At 49.6% G+C, this 21613-nt stretch overlaps 1 protein-coding gene across 1 annotated transcript in view; it reads right to left on the bottom strand.

Moving 5' to 3' along the window:
- Nucleotides 1-3536, bottom strand: part of WWC3 (WWC family member 3) — an 81696-nt gene extending 78160 nt beyond the window's left edge. The window contains exon 1 of the mRNA XM_040634598.1: nucleotides 3454-3536. Within this exon, the coding sequence (XP_040490532.1) occupies nucleotides 3454-3469 (16 nt within the window). The 5' untranslated portion in view covers nucleotides 3470-3536. The remainder of the gene's footprint in view (nucleotides 1-3453) is intronic.
- Between the last annotated feature and the right edge of the window lie 18077 nt (nucleotides 3537-21613).

The raw sequence follows: 21613 nt of genomic DNA on the forward strand, positions 1-21613 counted from the left end.
AAGGAAGGAAGGAAGGAAGGAAGGAAGGAAGGAAGGAAGGAAGGAAGGAAATTTTTTTAAAACGTGCCTGGGGGGGCGCCTGGGTGGCTCAGCGGTTAAGCGTCAGCCTTCGGCTCAGGGAGTGATCCCGGCGTTATGGGATCGAGCCCCACATCAGGCTCCTCCGCTATGAGCCTGCTTCTCCCTCTCCCACTCCCCCTGCTTGTGTTCCCTCTCTCGCTGGCCATCTCTCTCTGTCAAATAAATAAATAAAAATCTTTAAAAAAAAAAAAAAACCGTGCCTGGGGAGCTCTCTTCTATATGCTAGATGGGATGCTACCTGATTCACAAATCGTTTCATAAAGCCAATCAGATCTTAGTAAATAAATAAATACATAGACACATACATAAATTTAATTGTGTGTGCTTGGCCGGCACTATAACAACAGCCAAAAGGTGGAAACAACCTTAATTCCAGCAATTGATGAGCGGATAAATAAAACGTGGTCTATCCGTCCAATGGCAGGTTATTCCGCCGTAACAAGCAACACAGTGCCGCTTCATGCTACAACACGGGTCAACCTCACACACGTCATAGTGAAAGAAATCAGACACAAAAGGCCACATAGTGTATGATTCTATCTATATGCAACGTCCAGAAGAGGCAAATCCAGAGAGACAGAAAGGAGATTTCATGGTGGCCAGGGGCTCAGAGACTAGAGGGGGGAATGGGGAGTGACTGCTCATGGGTTCCAGCTTTGACTTTGGGGTGATGAAATGTTCTGGAACCAGACAGAGGTGGTGGCTGTACAACACAGGACACACTAAATGTCACCGAACTCTACACTTTAAAATGGGTAATTTTATATTCTGTGGATTTCACCTCAAAATGGTTGAAAAAGTAAATGTTACGTCATGTTTATTTTAACACACACACACACACACACACACACACACACACACACACACGAGTGCTTGCTAGGATGCTTCAAGGAAGTTCTCCCTTTAAACCGCCTTCCGCCAACACCCCCTACCCCCTTCACACTGCCACCTCAGGCCCCTCCTGGAAAGACCCCCCCTAGGCCTCAAAAGCTCACACCAGGAAATAAGAAACAAATATAACACCAAAAATCAGGGTTCTGAACTAGCCCAGAGTTCACACTGCGGGCGCCCGGGGCGGGGCGCGGTCCCGGCTGTAGTGGCCAGAGTCGCCGACTGTGTACGCAGCACCAAGGCCCGCCGTGGCCCGCGGGCATGGCCTGCACTCTGTCCAGCGCACCAGAGGCTCTTGGGAGCCTCGAAGGCGGTCCACCCAGGGTCCCTCTGGTCCCTCACACCCCACCGCCAACCTGCACAGTTCCAATTTAATATCTGACTCCTCAGCTGTGCTAGGAAGACTTGGGTTCTCGGGAGCAAGTTTTCTGGAATGCAGTGTTTGACCCCCATGTACATTTTGTTACAACAATAATAACCTTTCTTGTTCCTGAAAAAAAGAGAGAGAGAGAGAGAGATGGGTTCTGTGATGTCTTCATCACCCACAGTGCCGAGTCACCCCACTTACACTCACAGTGGCTAGATGAAAGTCCTTGGTAATTACTCAGTTTTGGGTTCATGGCCACGTCTAGAATGTCATGTGGAATCCTTGAGGGCAGACACTGGGTCTCACTTCCCTGCGTCTCCAGAGCCCAAAGAATGGCCAGCACAGAGAGGCACTCTAGAACACTCCCTGTGACAGCGAGCAGGTGAGCAAGGAACGCCCACAGCAAAGAAGGGGGCACAGAGGGATGAGGACGCTGGGTTCACAGGAGAGGCAATCCAGGACCTCAGCGGCAGACAGACTTTCCAGAAAGGTTGTGTAAGGCAGATGCCTCTGCCATTCAGTAATACCACCTGGGCTCGGAGAGGCCAAAGACTGGGGATGAGGGCCCCGTGCACAGGTACCCGGGCCCATCGCGCAGCAGCCCTCACCCGTGGGGGCGTCCCTCACCTGCGGGGGCTGCCCACCAGCAGTCGGGAAGGCAAGCCCAGACAGCGAGACACCTCGAACACACACAGTCGTGAGGCACCAGGTCAGCTGGGGCTATAGGGAGGGCCACCCTCGGCAGGGGCCTCACTAAGCATTGCACTCTGTCTGGTGGGTGGTGGATCTATCCAGAAGCCCTCCTGCCACGTAGATAACTGCCTGGGAGGGCGGTTGAGCCAGGGCACTTCTTCTCCCCCCTGCCCAGTCTTCGGCTAAAGGCTGATATCATGTGCAAGGCCGACCGCTGCGAATCAGAAATTCCACTGCCCCAGGACTGAGAAAGGGAGTCTTGCCATTTAGGTTCCCTAATGCTGACTTGGGAGGCTGGCCAGGAAGTGCCAATGCAGGAATGGGCCCCAAGGACACCAACCTGGGTTGACCGCACGCAGGGGACGTGAGGAGCCATGGACCGGAGTGAGGAAAGAGCTTCAGATCACTCACGCGGTCGGCATCGTGCGTCCTCGGGCCCTCCCAGCCTCCCCTGCACTGACTGAAGGACAGAAAACACGCCAAGGGGAAGCCACACTTCGTGTCCCCAGGAGTGAAAAATGATAAATGACAGAAACACTGAGGGTAGCTAGAATGAAAATGGGAGAGAGTGCAAAAGTGGGAATGTGAGAGAGAAGTGGATCCCCCCGTTGGGACCAGATCGAGGAAGGCTGATGCAGGGGAGGCAAGCCAAGAGTGAGGAGCAGAGAACAGAATGCAGCCTGCAAACCAGGGTGTGCCAACCTCGGCACCACGGCCATTCGGGGGGCAGCTCGTTCTGCGGCGGGCTGTCCCGAGCAGCGTACGCAGTTCAGCAGCATCCCTGGCCCCTGCCCACCAGAAGCCAGTAGCTCCTCTCAGGGACGTGAAAACGGAAAACGCCTCCAGACATTGCCAAGCCCGTCCTGGGAAGCAAAATCAGCCCTGGTCAAGAGCCACAGCTCTACCCAATTCTTCAAAGAAAGCTGGCGTGGTCAAGGACCCACCGCATTATTCTAGCTGTAGTCTTTACACGGTTTTTTCCCCGTCACAAAGATCAAAAAGGTTTGGTATATTAAAGTTAAAATTGACTGTGTAAGACAAAATGAAGTTACGGTAATCACTTGGGCATTTATTGTTCCAAGAACTTGTAAGCTCCACTTTGCAATAAACAACCTTCTTATTATGAAAGATCTTTCTATTTCCAGACTGCCTGGGAAATGTATTCCTTTTATTAGGCATTAAAACCCTCCATTAAACATACTCCGCGCAGTCCTGAGCAACACACAAGCAAGGTAGCTACACAACTGCTTCCGTTTTTGAAGAACTCCACAAACGAAAACTTCAGGTCACATTTAAAAAATCCAGCTAATGCTGCATTGGATAGTAACGACTGTCTTAGCTCTACAAAGAGAGTTCTTAGCGTCTCTGAGAGCTATAAAAGTCATTCACATATAATAACTCAAATGTGGGAGTCTACTTACTATTTATGTGGTCCATGTAATAAATTCCAATTTGTTTATCGTATACAGTCTCCCATCCTAAAGGAAGTTCATCCCCAACACAATCGGCAAAGGTCAATGGCTTTGTTATCCTGCAAAATAAAATTATGAAAGCAAATGTGAAAGGTCAATTTCGTTAAGTTTGCTGAATCGACTCTAGAACTAGGTCTTAATACAAAATTAGATATTATCTCATCTAATTGACTGCTTCTGCTCCAACTATTTAGCTGGGCAATTAATTCACTGGCTTTGCCTGAATAATACTCAGCAACAATATCAGTACAGTTAAAAGCATTCCTATCTCAAAGTGCACTTTAAATAGCAGCGAAAATAGATATGGACAGTTACAAAACAGGTAAAACGAGCATCCTCTTCCAAGCAGTATGTTTAATGAGGCGATGACGCTGGCACCTCCACAATAGAACACCCATGTTTTGTTCTCATTCCCTTACAAATGCCCCCCCACCTGTCTGTTTCTGACCACTACAGCTTACACCTACCTAAAATGTACTGGGAAGTTTCATCTACCAGAGGGCATCTGTTAAGGAGTTAAACATTAACCAATGACCCAGCGCAAAAAGCCCAGCAAGCCGGGTCCGACACAAGGAGATACCTACTCCATACTGCCTGTGGTCCTTAGACTGTAAGAGTCGGAAATTGCAAAGGATCCCTGTAGTTTTCTGGAGAAAAACGACAAAAGCACATTGTCTACCTTTCTCCTTTAAGTAAATATGACTAAGGAAAACGTGGCTTGACATAGACAGATAAAGGGCTTCTAGATGGGTGTCTTTAGGGAGAACCGCCCCCTCCCCCACATCCCATGATCACACTGATTGACAAGACAGCTGTTGTATAAAATAGGCCACGCCTTATAATTGTCTGAGTCTGGGCAGCTATCTCCTGGGCTGCCTCTATAAATGCACGCTGACTGGTATGCATGGGAATCCGATAACCTAAATTTCACTAACTCAATCCTCCCACCTCTTCTGTTCAAGTCCCTGGCCCAGGAAAGCGAGATACCACAACCGCGGCCAAACCTCACAAGACCAGCATGAATTCTGAACATGTTATTTCCCCGAACTGGTTAGACTACCAGGCTCTGTCTCTCCCAATAGCATTTAGAAACCGATAAACACCATCAGAATGGCAGAGACTGTAATTCGTCATTTTACACGTAGGGTTTTAAGACGTTAGAGTCAATATCAAAACAGAAATACACGGAAGGTAAAATCCGTCACAGACAGCCTGCCAAATACAATGCACTCCAAAATGCACGACATCACAGATGAGCCTACGGCGTGCCGTCTGCCCCATCCCGCAACGTTCCCTACACGGCGTGATGGTGGTGTGTTCCAAGTCAAACAGGTTATAGCAGGGTGTTGTGCGTGATTCCAGTCCCGAAGGGGACCAAACCACAACAAAAACAACGCTGCTTTAAGATAAATGGAGTCCTGAGCACATTTCTGCCATTCTAGATTCAACAGAGAAAAATGCCCAATCACAGGTGCATTCTAAGCACGTTCACATCTGTGATCTCATTTCATCAACAAATAGAGGTGGGGAGCCCAATTCACTTCATAATTCAGAACTGTTATAAAACTATTTTAAGTTCCTATTTTCAATTTTCAATCCAATGAATTACGTAGGTAATTATAATAACACTTCCATACTTGTTCTAAAAATAAAATGACACATCTACTGTCTCGGTGAATTTTATTGTGGCTTGATACAGAATCTGTATGTCTCAGATTCCACTTTCTTTCCAAACAAAGCATGGAGTTTGCACGGTCATCCATGGAATCAGTACTACAAAGCTAGCCAATGAGGCACAGCTCTCACAGTCCAGCTCACGCCAGAAGCAAGGTCTCTGCACCCACAGAGAAGTTATCAAGTCCTCGCTGTTGGTCTCATCGATCCACAGTAGCCCATCTACTCACCTGACAGCAGTCTCAACAGGCTCAATGCTGAAGTTTTCCAGCTCCCAAAACACAGAAGTGGTAAGCTAGAAGGCAAAGACAGGGGTCCCCTGGGCAGGCAGAATGCAGCAAAGGGGCCAGCTGACAGCAAGGAGAAGCACATAAACCCACTCCCCGCTTTCAGCCATCACACCGTGAAACACGCACACCTGCGGCAGGACACCCATGACAACCAGCTTTTAAGATGGCTCCCAATGCTTCCTGCCTCCTCCTGGCCTCGCGTGCTCCCCTCCCCCACTGCATAGGGTTGACCTGTGCGACCACCAGGACACTGTGGAAATCACAGTGTGTGGCCTCAAAGGTGGGAGTCATAAAAGACACTGTACTTCCACCATGTTCTCTTAGACTGTGGGCTCTGGGGGAAACCAGCAGCCATGTTGTGAGCTCACTCAAGCAGTCCAATGAAGAGACCCAAATGGAGAAGAACCAAGGCCTCCTGCCAACAGCCAGCACCAACTTGCCAGCCACATGAGTAAACCACCTCGAGAGTGGATCCACCGGCCCCAGTCAAGCCTTCAGATGACTGCAGCCCCAGGCAGTATCTTGACCACAACACCTCATGGGACCCAAGCAAGGCCCGCCCAGATAAACTTCTAAACTCCTGCACGACAGAAATCACGTGCTCACTATCATCTGGAGGCACTAGATTTCAGAGTAGTTTGTGATGCAGCAACAGGTAACCAATAAAATACTAAGCTCTCACACCCCTTCCCAGTCTGTCAGATACTGTAGTGGACATTTGTGGTGACGACCCAGGCTGTCCTTTATTAGGAGGCAGTGAAACGCAGAGGAGGTTTCTTTGTCTTATTTAAGAACGTTAAAATAAACTCTACACTGCTCTTCTGATTCATCCATCTATGAGGATGACACACCCTCTAGACTTCCAGGCAGCTGCAACCTCATCACATATAGACACATTTTGGCATGACTTTCAATAACAGCATTGAGAATGTCTAAATTTATTGTCCTAATTATCATTCCAAAATGTTTACGGGACAGACTGCATGCTTTTCTGTTGCATAGCACATGCCCCATGAACATCTGAAATTGTACCAATATCAAAATGATGTTTTTCTCCCAAGAAAGGTGATGGTGGGTAACATTACTTCAGTAATAAGTAAATCGCTTCAGATGAGTTGTTCAGTTTTCGAATGTATTTCATCACATTGCTACAATGAGGAGAGCTGAGGAAATCTTGGTTCCCTTTTCATTGTCAGAAGGGCAAGGTCTGGGAGTCTGGAACAGTGGAGTTCTGTTGGTACTAGTTTTTCAGCAAGGAGTGCTTTCTGGCCGTTGTTGGCTAAAAAGCATGATTCCTGCATGTCAGGCTGAGGCCTGAAGCCACCTGGGCAAGATCTCATCCGTGGCCAGAGACAAGCAGCACCCTCGGCACAGTGGTGGGCTTCCTCCTGGACAATCTTGTGACCCCTCATCCTGCTAGTGGTCATCCCTCCAACTGGGTGGAGACACTGATGTCCAGTGGCTCTTCCCCAAGAGCACATGGCTCTCTGCAAGTGCCCAGCGCCGAGGGCCAGGCAGGGCAAAGTCCGGGCTGGTGTTCTGAGTCCTCCCCAAGGCAAGCCCAAGGTTCTGTCTCCACTCACAGGTATGATGGCCCAAGTTCCTGAGTTCTCATCTCTCCAGAAACTTGATGTTAGATTTTTCCAACTAACTCCTTCGCAGAGTCACCACACAGACTCGGGGGCATTTCTGTTTACATTACAGAGGGTTTACATAGGAGAAAAACGTCCATTCATACCACCCCTCAAATACAACCATTATTCCTATTTTGGTGTGTTTTCCTCCATCTTTTTTCTGTGTTCTTTTGGGGTTTTTTTCTGACATAGTCATGATCACACAGTATATACAATGTTCTATCCTGCCTTTTCCACCTAACTTTGTAACATGTATACTTATTAATTCATACCTTGAGTCTCCCCCAAAATTACTGGAGATGGCCTAACACTATAGCCTAAATATTCTGCCTCCCTTGTTATAAATCCTCTGTAAACATCACCTGGAACAGCTGAATAGATTAAGCTCCTTAAGAACAATTATCCAATCTCAAAACTGCCTTTGACCCCTCATCCCTGATCTAGGAATAAAGAGCTTGCATTTTTACCAACACTTTGCTAAGGGGAATACAATTCACCTAAGCACTCTCCTACTATTGACACCTACATTATTTCCTAATTTGTTAATATAAATATTCATAAGCACTGCTTTGGAAAACAGTGCAGCAATTTCTCAAAACAGTTAAACACTGGGGCGCCTGGGTGGCTCAGTTGGTTAAGCATCTGCCTTTGGCTCAGGTCATGATCCCAGGGTCCTGGGATCGAGCCCCCATCGGGTTCCCTGCTCGGCGGGGAGTCTGCTTCTCCCTCTCCCTCTGCCTCCTGCTCATGCTCTGTCTCTTTCTTTCAAATAAATAAATCTTCAAAAAACAAAAAACTCAGTTAAACACTGAGTTTCCATATGACCTAGTAATTCTACAACTAGGTGTATACCCAAAGGTCCACACACACGTCCACACAAATGAATGTCCACACAGGCATTACTCACGACAGCCAAAAGGTGGAAACAACTAAGGGCCATCAACTGATGAATGGATAAATAAAACACGGTCTACCCATACAATGGCATACTATACAACCATTAAAAAAAAGACGGAATACTGACACAAGCTACAGCGTGGGTGGACCTTGAAGTCGTTGTGTTGTGTGGATCCATCTGTAAGAAATGTCCAGAATAGGCAAATCCACTGAGACGGAAAATGGATCAGTGGTTGCCAGGGGCTGGGGGAGAGAGGATGGGAGTGACTACTAATAGGTACAGGGCTTCTGTTGGGAGTGATAAAAAATGTTCTGAAATGAGACAGTGGTGATGCTTGCCCAATGTGAATATACAGAAAACTACTGAACTGTACGCTTCAAATGGTGGGTTCCATGCTATATGTGAATTATATCCCAATTTTTAAAACTATGATGAAAGGAACATCTCTGTTTACTATAAAGTTCATAATCTTTATTTATAATTATTTTCCTCGAAACGGTCCAAGAAGTAAATTTTCAAGGTTGAAGAATATGAAACTCTTTTCTCCATATCTCAAATTCAATGCAGAACCTTCACAGTAAAGTATAAGGAACAGGAAATAAAATCACCTAAAACCCAGAAGCCCAGGATTCATGTTTTCGTTTGTTTCCTCTCTTCTTTGTCCTACAGCTCGTTTTTCCACAGCCGGTATCATACTACATATAATTTCATACACTGATTTTTTTATTTGCGTATTTCTCCGTGCCCTCTACCTCCTTGTCAGCACCACTTTCCATCACGTTGGCATCTTCCATCATTTCCAGTAAACCCTAATCCACTTACCAGGAACCTCGGGTCATCTCTTCAGGTATGCTCCGATGTTCTGCTCTTTATTGTGAAGAATGAATACGAGCTCGCAGTAAGCACTTGATACAAACGGCCGAAGTGCGTTACCCTCAGCAGACACTCCTACCAGTGAAGTAAGAGATGGCCTTTGTCATTACCCTCTGGGGACAGCTTCAGTGCACTTGCTCAAGCGCTCAGAATACAACCGTATGACACAAGCGTGCTTTACTCTCAAGGAACAGGCCGGTAGGGAGCACAGGGTAAGTTTAATAGCATTCCCAGAACGCGCAGGAACTGGGCAAACATGGTAAGCAATGAACTGAGAAGCGGGGTATCCACCGTCCCCATGCTTCAAAGTGTGCTCTCGTAGTGGCCAGCTCTCACCAGTCCCCTCACCCCGTCCCCCGATCTGAGGAACCCCAGCCAGGAGAGGCACCCTCAACCCCCCTCAGAGATGCTCCCTCTGCAGAGTCTCCCCTTAATGAACGGCTCTTCCTGGCCCAGCAGAGGATATGACCACGTTCTGCTGGCCAATCTTAACCAGAGTTCGGCCGCGAGAAGGGAGAGAATGATGGATGGTACTGATGCCGGCTGCTTTTGGGGCCCGTTTGCCTGTCGCATCCTGCAGGGCTCTTTAAGGAGTGGCCCTGGGCCATCTCAGTCAGGCCGCTCCAAGAGAGCCATTTATTGCCATGAAACCCCAGATGAGTCATTCTGCTTCTCTCTGGGCCTCAGTTTCCCAATCTTCAAAATGGGGATGAGCAAATGAACCTGCCAGGGTCATGCTAGCCAGGCGTGGCCTCTCTGGTTATGGCGCGGAGGCCAGCTCCGTCCACTCCCCTTCCCGCCTCCCCCTCGGTTCTGCAGTAGACCTGCTTCAGACTGTGTTTGCTTCCTTTTGCTGCTGTAACAAACCGTGACAAACTTGGTGGCTTTAAACAACACGAATGTATCATCTCCCAGTTCTGGAGATCACAAGTGCAGCTCGGTTTCACAGAACTAAAACGAAAGCGTCAGTCAGGCTGCATTCCCTCTGGAGGCTCTAGGGAGGAAATGTGTTCTCTTGGCTTCTCCAGCTTCCTCCATCTTCGACGTCAGCCACGGCCAGTCGAGTCTTTCTCAGGATGCCATCCCTCTGGTTTTCCCTCTCCCACTTACGGAGACCCTCGTGATTACACTGGGCCCACCCGGATATCTGGAACAATCTCCCTACTGCAAGATCCCTAACGCGGTCACACCTGCAAAGTCTCTTTTTGCCACGTCAGGTAACACAGTCACAGTTTCCAGGGATGAGGACGTCTTGGGAGGCCATTACCCGGCCAAGCACAGCCAGCCACTGGGGAGAGCAGTCGGTAGCAATCCAGTGCCTCCAAGATCGTGCCCTCCTTCCCGGCCAGGCTCAGGGGGCTGGAATCTCTGACAGCAACTATACCAAGGTGCAGAAAAGCGGAGGTGGGCAGGTGAAGGCAGAGAGAAAAGGTTAACCACCGGTTCTTCACACATTTTCCTTACAAGAAGGAGACCAGGATGACCCTACGGCATTTGCACTACCCGTTCCAGTCTCCTGGGACAAGATCATCCTCATATTTCCAATTCGTGCTTGTTTTTCATGTGCTATTCAGAGGGGATACCACGTGTTTCCATTGGAGTTCCAAAGCAATCCTCAAGAAATTGTAATGACTTCCCTTCAACTTTTCGGACCTATCTGGCTCCCAGTGAACTTCGCAGCCTGCTGGAACAGGGACATCAACTTAACGTGGAATCTACCATGTAACATCCACTTAACATGCAATGATCATAAAGATCATGAACAGATATTTCACAGTTTGAACTGCAAAGTCCATGTTTTACACCCAGAGCCCAGCTGGTGTGCAATCTCCCACGCGGCTGTGGCTATGGGGCTGGACGGCACAGCTCTAGGGCCCCACCTCACTCTATCATCGTCTAATTCTATGAAAGATCACGGCAAAATCCACCCACTGAACTAAGAGCCTTTAAGAACTATCAAGCATGAAAAGCCATCTTCCACAAGCCCCTAGTAGGGATCTTGAAAGATTTCTAAGGTTTCTAAGACCACAAAACCGCATGCAGGGAACTCTTTGCTTCCCTCCGGCCCCTCGCTGTCCACCTGCATTCTCTGAACCCTCGGGAACTGCTATTTCTCAACTTGGATTGTTCTTTCCCTTTGCCATGCTTCCCTCCCATCCCCCTTCTATTCAAATCCCAGTGCGTCTCCCAACACGGGGCCCAGATGCCTCCTGTCCAGACCCAGCCCGTCCCAGCAGGAAGCAAGCTGCCCTTTCTGTGGCCAGCCTCGGCACTTTCTCTCTCCTCCTGGGACATCTATTAAACCTACAAGCAGAACGTGGTGATTTGTTCACGTCGCATTTCCCCCAAGCGTCTGTTCCTTCTGGGCAAGCACGCCATCTCCTCCCACTCTGACAGCCCCCATGGAGCTCCAGGGAGTGTCCCACACACAGGGGGAGTCACAGACTTGCCCTGATCAATGGTGAATGGAGTCTGCCACCACATACGTGTCTATGGTAGCTCTAGAGCTGTTCTGAGATGTCTCTGTGTTGACAGAATACGCTCAGGGGCAGGTGCGCAGATCTGAGGCCTGAGAGACTAGAGCCAAGGCAGTGGGCTGTAGCGAGGCAGGTGCATCTCTTCCTCTTGGGGACAGGAGTAACAGGTGCTCAGGATCTGTTTTCTAGCGCAATAGGAAATTCAGGCTTGCCGAGTTAGAAATGGCATCCTGGACCCATGGCACTAACCAAGGGGAGCCAGTGCAGACTGAGGGGCCCTACGAGGAGACCCAAAGTCAGCTCTGGGTCCTCCAATATTCCCCAGCTGCCTTAAAAGCCCATGTGCCCACCCCATGCCCGCACAGACCAGCCCTCGGTGCCCAACCCCGGCAGATGGACCCGGGCTGGTCCTCCTCCCTGGGCTCCAGACCAGGCAGCTGGTCACCGGGGAGAACCCCAACCCCTGCAGGTCTCAGCAGGGAGGGTGGACAAATAACGACTTCCAGGAAAGTCTGACTTCTGGAATCTGTCTTTTCCAAAGAGGAACCAGAAAAGCAGGCATTCCAAAATACACACACAGACAGAAAGCAGATCCGTGGTTTTGAGGCATTGGAACAGGAAAGGGGCACATGTTGGGGATGGGGAACAACGGGAGATGGGTATATTCGAAAACCAACTCATAGCGATGCTTACACAGCTGTATACATTTACTAAAACGCATCGCACGACACTGAAATGGGTTAAGTTTTTGGTATATAAATTACACCTCACTAAAAGTGTGTTAAAAATCTACACACACTCATTGAGATTCCTCCTAAGTAGTTAATTTACAGTGGGAAGAAACAACTTCAGGATTCCAAGTCCTATGAAACACTCCGGAAACACTTCACTGTCCTCTCACCTTATGTTGTTACATGCATCTGGTGATTCTGATCCACAGATTCCAAGTTACGGCTCAGCAATGTCCCAGAACATCCTCCAAATGGCTGGACACAGGCTGACATAGTGTCTAAGCTAATCGTTTCCAATCCTCTGCATTCATTCGTCACATTACTCTGGATTGGGCACTCGTGCTATAGTCACAACCCGTTAGTGAGTGGTGAAATCCACCGAGTAGGTCCCAATCAATGTTTTAGTTTAAAAAGAAAATAGGAGGGGCGCCTGGGTGGCACAGCGGTTGAGCGCCTGCCTTCGGCTCAGGGCGTGATCCCGGCGTTATGGGATCGAGCCCCACATCAGGCTCCTCCGCTATGAGCCTGCTTCTTCCTCTCCCACTCCCCCTGCTTGTGTTCCCTCTCTCGCTGGCTGTCTCTATCTCTGTCAAAAAAAAAAAAAGAATTAAAAAAAATATAAATAAATAAAAAAGAAAAAGAAAACAGGAGAGCACATCACACCTCGTGGGGGTAGTATGGTACGTGCTATGTTATGAAACTTCTGTGCGTGTGCTACCGAACAGTGGCCTTCCTTTCTGCAGCAGTCAGCAGTGCTTGGAAAGGGGATGCTCCAGGACACACTTCAAAGTGAGCGAAGCCAGTCATACATTAAGCACTTGGGGGGTAGGGCTACCGCCTACCTCCTCGCACGTCTTGCAGACACAACCGAAAGTGTGCAGCCACACCCACCAGCCCCGGGGCCAACCCACAGGTGCTCTGGCCACACAGGCAGAATCTCCTTTAATCAGCACAATTTTAAGAGATGAGTACATTATCACCCCCACTTCACCTAGGAGGAGGCTGAACTCAGGGATGCGTGCCTAAGACGTGGCCAGACCAGTCCCCGCCCTGGGAAGAAGCCCTCGCGGGTCACCAGCAGACTCAGTCCCGGTCCTGGGAAGAAGCCCTCGCGGGTCACCAGCGGGCTCCCTGCACGCCCACTGGGCTCAGAGGGATTCTAAACAAAAACGAAAGGGCACTAAGAGCCGATCAGGCAGCAACCACCATCCCTGGGGAAAACGCTAGAAATTAAGATGCCGTCAGAATACAGATATACCTCCTTTTATTGCACTTTGAAAATACTGTATTTTTTACAAGTTGAAGGTTTGTGGCAACCCTGCACAGAATAAGTCTGCCTGCACCTTTTTCCCAACAATATTTGCTCCCTTCACGCCTCTGTCACACGTTGGTAATTCTCGCAATATTTCCAACTTTTTCATTATCATATTTGTTACCATGATCTGTGATCCGTGATCACAACTCACTTAAGGCTCAGATGATGGCTAGCATTTTTTAGCAATAAAGTATGTTATAATTAAGGTATCTACATTGTTTTTTAGACATCATACTATTGCACACTTAAGAGACTACAGTATAGTGTAAATATAACTTTTATATGCACTGAGAAACCAAGAAGCTCATTTGGCTCAGTTTATTCGTGATATTCGCTGTACTGCAGTGGTCTGGAACCCAGCCCGGGTGTGCCTGTAAGCATATATGCACCACAGTCCCCTCTGAGATAATTTTATCTCCCTTACTCTCCTGACAAACTTCTAGTGATGATGACTCTGATGGGAGTACAGTTATGGACGTGAATGACCACCTTATTTTTAATACGGACAAAAGGCTAGAGAAGGGAACTTACTCCTTTAAAGATAAAATGTAGTATTACAGAAGCTCGATCCTTAACTTAGTACCAAATACAACTGACAGGAAGGGATACTTAAAAATCAAAAGGGGAGGTTTTAAGGAAGGATTTGGGGGGCAAAAAAAGAAAGAAATAGTAACAATTGACGGAAGAAGTAAATTCAACTGAAATGGGAGAGGAAAACCTCACAGGCCAAGGAGAGCCGGGAGGCCCAACAATAACATTCTCTAGAAATGGCACCACAGGGGGAGGCGACCAGGGAGGGTCCCGGCCATCACTGCAGACAAGCAGCACGCATCAGTGACGTCACAGTCCTCTGGGCTCTGTGATCTCAATTTCTGCTTTGCAAATAGCACCCAGATCAAGCTCACCAGTATTGTACTGTTTCCAGTTGCAAAGGTCCTACGCCAGGCTTTTAAGAGTAAAAGGATTTTATCGTGCATCCTTTTTTGCATTAATTACCTCTCTCCCTCCCACCAACAGCCAACTTTTCTGCAATCTGTTTTCTTTTTGGCATGAGAATTCCATTCTTTTTCTACATGCATCTTTGCGAATATCATGAACTGAATCCACGAACAAAAGCAAAGGGGAAAATGCCTGGACATCTAAAACGTTCAGTCATCCATCAAGCTCCTAGAAGGAAACAGGCCAGAAGAGGATACGAGGAATAGTTACGTTCTCAGGGACAGCGGGTCTTTCAGGCCTTGGATCTCCTTGGGAATCTGAGATAAGCCATTGATCTCCTCCCTAGAAAAATGTGTCTACACATACACCCAAAACGCTGCCCTCAGATGTACACAAAATGTTGCCAGTCCGGGCAGTCCAGTTTCAGGATCCCTGTTCCCAAGGCTCCCCACCCAGGGGAAGAGGCGCCAGGTAGAGAGTGCGGCTCCTGGGGGAGGGCCGGATTCACCAGCCAGCGGTAGGTTCAAAGCCCAAGAGAGGAGCACCCAAGACTGCTTCTGACCTACCCGGGGAGGGCACAGGAGGCTGCCAGAGCGACGCAGGCCAGTGCCAGGCGAACCGGGGACCTGCCCTGGCCCCCAGCAGATGTAGCGAGGGCGGGTATGGCGAAAGGAAGCCTCCCAAGAAGGCGCGGGCTGTCCTGCCAAAGCAGGTCTGTAGGTGGCGTGCGGTCAGGAGGGGTGGGGGCGGGGCACGCAGCCATCATCAGATCAGCTGTGTGGAAAGATCCCTTGGGCTGCACAGAAAGTAGACAGCAGGTGGAGGGACCGGAGGGGTGGGCAGAAAACGATGAAGTCAGAGGAGCATGGGGCCAGGGGAACAGTGACAGAGCCAGGACCTTGGCCGGGGGGAGGCGGGCATGCCCGTGTAGGCTGTGTGCTACAGGGAGAGTAACGGGGACACCAGCTACTCCGCCGCCTCCGCTTGCTCCCATGACCCTGCCGGGGTCCCTTCAAAGTCACATCGGGAAGGTGCTGAGTCTGAGGTCTTTTGTGCAAACCCATTCAAGGGGTCATTCGTTAGCAGTGGGAAGCTTTCGACAAGGCCAGGCCCCCCCTGCTACTCTCCAAAGAGGCAGGAACAGGTCACTGCTGCGCTGATCGCACAGCATCCCTAGCAGGGGCCCACGGCATGGGCCAGTGAACCCTTGAATGAGTGAGGAGCCCCGATTTAGCAAGCTGGGGTCAGGACGGCCTGTACTGTAAGAAGCTACCCCCAAAACAGCAGGCGCTGCAGTCACCAATCTGACATTTTGCTCAATAGCGAGCTGCAAGAATTGTGGGGGAGAAAAAAAAAAGTCCTCAGAGCAGGACTGCGAGTAACAACACTTGAGCAGCCCCATGAAGTGGCTTCATAGTGAGCCCCAAATTCTCCATCAGAACGGAACAGAAGCTAAAGTTTCCCACCTGGCGCACCCGGCAAAGATGCCGCGCGTTACCACAACTACTTGAAATCCGACGCCACTTGGACCCAAGGCAAGGCACATCACCCCAAGCTCGTCAACTCCACTGCTTCTTCCTCGTATGCCCCTGCCACCCTGGCTGAAACTTCTGGACCCAAGGGCCTCCGGAAGACCCTTCACGTCCACACTGAGCCTCTCAAGTACGAGCGCAGAGACGTGCGTGCCGGCCCGGGGCGCCCTGGGTGCGCCCCTCCAGCCGCGCACCCGGGACAGGCGTTAGTTCCCGTGGAGGACACACTCCGGGCCCTCTCCAAGACTTCCCCCCAGCTTTAAAACCACCACCAGGAAGCCTGCGGAATCATCCCTTTGGCCCTGCCAACAAGGACACGGGCGGTGGTGCCCTGGGCTCCTGCTGTCCACGGACACAGGTCCCCACCTGGGGCACTGGCGGGAGGGCCGGGCAGGACTGGCCATTACACAAAAACACAGCACCCGGCTCTTCAAAACAGAAAGCCACACTTAGAACAAGTAACCGGCTCTTTTTCTGAGATACATTTGTTCTGTCCAACTTGTCAATGCAAATCCCAAGACCAGGCCACGAGCACCTGGAGCCCGAGCCCATCTGAGCAGAGCTCAGTACTGTCGGCAAAGAGCGCGGTTAAGGTTCAGTCGGCCTGCTTGCACTCGCAGAACTGCCACAGATGGTTCTGCGGATCTGCGGAAGACTGCTTATCAGGACCCGGCAGCGAGTTCCTTTCGCTGAAGCAAACCTTGTGTGCCTGAGGTCCGCTTCGTGGTGTCAGAGGGGACACGAGAAAAGGGGTTATTCTCAGGACCAGGAGCCAAGGAAGACCAAGGGGCTTTCAGACATTATGGCCCCACAATCCAATCGCAGAGAATGAGACTGCAGGGACACAGGCCTTTGGTCTCTGTTATCCTACCCCAAACCAGCCCGAAGCTCTAAACCCTGAAATGACCTTAACTCATCTCCTCACTCCGAGCACCTGTAGCCCCCTCTCCCTGGAGAGGCTACCTCACCACAAGCCCAGGCAATCTTGTTCCCAACACTCTGCTCTGTTTTGAATCTTCATTGAAGGACAAGTGTCTTCTGACGCCCCCGTTAGTCTGTGTATACCACAAAGTCAAGGATCACAGAGGTCTGGCCTTCCCAGTACCTAGCACAGACCCTGACCCTATAGCAGGAGTGCACTAAGCCCAGATGGATGAAGGGAGAGAGGGAACGCTGCAGGGATGGAATGAAGGGTGGACAAAGAGATGGAGGGAGGGATGGAGAGACGGATAAAGAGTTGGATGGGGGTCAATGGAAGCATGGACGGAAAAATGGATGGATGGATAGAGGAATGGATGCGTGGAAGGCATGAACAAAAGGCTGGATGGGGGTGGAGAGACACATGAGTGGATAGAGGGATGGATGGAGGAAGAAAGGGGGGGTGGACAGACGAAGAACCCATCTATATAGGCCGGTGGGGAGGAAAGATCTTGAGAAGGAGGAAGTAAACAGTATGAGTTAAGGGGAACTGTAAGCCAGAATTCCCAAACCAGGTCCATCAGGATTTATGGGCAAATACATTCCAGGCAGGCTTAGGAGGCCAGAGGGCGCCCAGTTTCTTCATATCTTAATCGGGCTTTATTTCTTTAGATTGCTTTCCTAACCAGGAGCCTGGCGTGTAAAGAAAGAGGTAGCCGAACTCAACAGCAACCACACACCAACCACAAGAAGCTGCCTCAAAACCTGTTATTGATGTGATCTTCAGCCGGGCCACTTTGAGAAAGGGTGGGTTATTTGGGGGGTGCCAGAGAGAGGCTTTCCTACACTGTCCATTGTGGCAGCTACTAGCCACACATGGCTATTTAGTATTAAATTAATTAAAATTAAATAAAATTGAAACTTCATCCTTCAGTTGTACTAGCCACATTTCAAGGACTCAAGAACCATACATGCGGGGCGCCTGGGTGGCACAGCGGTTAAGCGTCTGCCTTCGGCTCAGGGCGTGATCCCGGCGTTCTGGGATCGAGCCCCACATCAGGCTCTTCCACTATGAGCCTGCTTCTTCCTCTCCCACTCCCCCTCCTTGTGTTCTCTCTCTCGCTGGCTGTCTCTATCTCTGTTGAATAAATAAATAAAATCTTTAAAAAAAAAAAAAAAAAAGAACCATACATGGCTAGTGGTACAATCCCGGACAGGGCAGCCGCTGACCACTTCCATCATCACGGAGTGTTCTATCAGACAGCACTGCTCCAGTCAAGGGGCAGTGGGAAGACACCGCTCTCTCAGGGGAAGGAGACTGGGTAAAACAGGGGAGTGGAGAAAGGCAGCAAACGACAGTGTGCTGAAATACTTTTTTCCAAGCAGCATATATTTTAAGGTTCAAAATCTTAAAATCCGTTGACACTCTTTGGTTCGCTAATCCCACTAGCACAGTGGCTCTCAACCAGGAGCCAGTTTGCCTCCCAGGGACACCTGGCAGTGTCTGCAGATACTCTGGGTTGTCACAACTGTGCAGGGGAGGTTCTGCGGGCATGGACTGGGCAGAGGCCAGGGATGCTTCTAAACACCCTACAATGTACCAGACAGCCCCCACCACAAGGAAGGAACCAGCCCGTCACGCCAATAGTACCATCTGTGAAAACCACCTAAAATATGTAAAGACCTTAATGTATCAAGAGCTGCATCGCAGTACTGTGTACAATAACAGGAAACAAGGAAACAAGCCAAATGGCCAACAGTTGGGACAGGACCCAATAAATTACTGCACAACAGCAATCATTCAAGAGTTATTCACTGAGTACCTACGACATGCCAGACTTTGCTTAGGCGCTTTGGCTGGAGGGAGCAAAAACCAAAACAGAATTCCTGTCCTTGTGAGGCCTATCTCGGATAATTTTAAAGTATGTTTAATAACACATTGTAATGGGGCGCCTGGGTGGCTCAGTGGGTTAAGTGCCGACTCTTGATTTCAGCTCAGGTCACAGTCTCAGGGTCCTGGGATTGAGCCCCACATCTGGCTCCACGCTCAGCAGGGAGTCGGCTTGAGGATTCCCTCTTTCCCTCTCCCTTTCCCTCTCCCCCAGCTCACATGTGTGAGCTTGCTCTCTCTCTCTCACTCTCTCTCTCTAAAATAAATAAATAAATCCTTAAAAAAATGACACGTAGTAACTTGGAAGTGCTTCGGTTATTGGTCAGGGAGAAAGAGAGGCTAGCAAATTAAGTTAATATATGATCACGTTTGGTTCCTTCGCTTACGAAAAGGAAAACTGCTAGAGAAGATAGCTGAGCACAGCAGTATTTGTAGGGAGAGGGCTGGGCTGAATTGTGGGGCGTTTATACAAATAAATCATTTTTTAAAAGGGAGCGTCTACCCAGAATCCCACATAGCCCCGTCTCCCCTCCTCTTCCCATGATCCCTACAGACCAGTGTGGCCACCACTGCATTCCTCTCGGGTTCCTGCTTCTCCGCCTAGGACAAGGGCAAGCCAGGGAGCGAGAGCTGGAAGCACATGACTCCAAAGCTGCCGGGGGGCCAACTGGGCCTGCAGCCGTGTTCTGTCCGGTTTGCAGCGCTGGTCCTCAGAGTGTTTTACCAAAACCCCCTCGAGTTGCCAACATCTAAACTCAGAACATCTCATTTCAAACACCTGAATTTCTAACTCTCTCGAACATCGAAGAACTGGCACACAGGGATCAGAGTCCCCAAAGACAAAAGATGACTAAAGCCGGTGAGGGCCACCCCCGTTGGAAGGGACCACTCGCTGTTACCTCCGACATCTGGCCATTTGGTTGGGACCCCAGCCCTGGTGGGCGTTTGCGTCTGTACTCACCGCACTCAGGTGAGGCGCAAAGGTGGGAAAATCCCTCCCGGAGAACAGCACAGCAAAGAGGGCATGCACGAGGAGCTCCCGCCAAGCAGAGGCAGGCGCAAAGTCTGGTACAAATGATGCTCACCGTCTCGGGCATGTAACCCTGGCTAAGGATGAGAGAGCGTGGGGACCCCACACCCTAGGACAAGCTGTGTGGAGACCATAAAGGGCTATTCATTTGTTTCAATATTCACTGCAGGAAAGCTATGTGAGACGCTAGGTGCCAGGAGTTTCCTCAAGGACTTCATCTCAGCCGGGAGCGAATAAATAACAAATGGCCACAACCCGACAAATTCCCTCATTCCCTCGATGCCGGGGGCACAGAGTGCTCCGGAAACTTAGAGGCGGAAGCAATTCAACATGAACATAAATTATTTTTATGGTCAGCGGAACACCAAATGCTTACCCCCCTCTCAGTGCTCCCAAACAATAACACAACGGCGTCTGCAGTTCTTCTGCCTTCCTTTCCCGTTTACAAATCCCAATGTTTCTGGTTTCCAAGATCAAGGCTTACTGGCCCAAGTTGCATAGAGGGGTTGAAATCATCAACAAATACTCCTTCGTGACTGTGAACAAGAGGGAGCCCGTGAGAAAGTGGATTTGCACCCTGGCTGCAAGTGGAATCGTCGAGGACATCTGGATTTACCCAAGAAGCTGGACTTAACTGACTTGTGGTAGAGCGCAAGGAAAACAGCTTTCAAATGCTCTTTAGAGATCACCGTAACGTGAAGTCTGGGTTGAGGCCTTCGTAGAAGTGATGCTTGAAGGCACGTGGTCCTCTGCCTCCTACGTGTGGGGCGTCTCCACGGAGAGGGAAGACGATAAGCGAGCCAGGTCAGGAAGCCCATTTGGGGAGCAGGGGATCAGTGCTTTTCACAACCATCTGCTTTTTGAACTGAGAATTCCAGGTTGAATACTTCAAGTATTTTTAGAACTGTAACCCAATAATTATTTATTCACCCACCCGGAGCATGGCATTGCCACACTTGCCAAGTGCGGGAGAAGCTCGAGGAAACAGACCAGGGCAAGCCCCAGACGGCACACAGTCTGGCAAAAAGCAAAGAAGAGAAAGCACCAAATACATGGGCTACCTACGTTTCACGAAGACAGGCTTCTGCACGGGGTCAACAGTAAAATGCAATGTTCCCCTGGGCCAGCTTCTCCTTTTTTCGCAGGGAGACAGCAGTTCTAAAATAGTCACTGATGTTTAACACTGGCACAGAGAGCACGTGCTACGAAGCAGGAAATGTATGGCTGACCAGGCGATCATTCAAAACAGATTTTGCTGCCTCCTTCCTCGAAGGTTGAACATGATGCAGCACATAAGGAGCCTATAAAAACTGCCCCCGCAAAACTACCTTGTACCCTAACTTGGAACTTAATAAAACACGCAGTTCCATGGCACTGAATCCCTCTGAGGCCATCTTTTTCTTTTCCTTTCCCACCCATCAAAACCGTATTCTTAGGAGTCCCTATGTGGTTCCCAAAGTTTGCAAGGAAGTAAGTCATCTCGGACCAGCCGGACACATGGGAGGAGCAGGGCAGGTGGCAGCCTGGAACGGAAGGTACAGGAAGGAAGAACCACGCCCCCAGAACACGGCAGGCTCTCAGCTCCTATGAACCCAGGAACGAGAAGGGACCCACCAGAGTGATAAAGGGCGCTGCAGGGCACACTGCCGGATCGGCAGGAGGTATTTTCTCTTATGAGATTCCTACGAAGCAGAGCCCTAGGGATCCCGCTCTCTCCAGCCGTGCCCAGCTTCCTATCAGATCTATCAGATGAGAACTTCTTTCACTAGAAAGTTCCACCAACTGGCCGACAACCAGCATACCTTCTTGGTTTTGAGCCAAGCCTTCAGCCATCCTTTGGAACTAAGGGTACACAAGGCAGAGGGAAAACAGGCTGACAATATATTTCTTTAGAGTGGAAACAATAT

Source organism: Ursus maritimus (assembly GCF_017311325.1).
Source record: "Ursus maritimus isolate PB19 chromosome X unlocalized genomic scaffold, ASM1731132v1 scaffold_X1, whole genome shotgun sequence".
NCBI classification, from domain to species: Eukaryota; Metazoa; Chordata; class Mammalia; order Carnivora; family Ursidae; genus Ursus; species Ursus maritimus.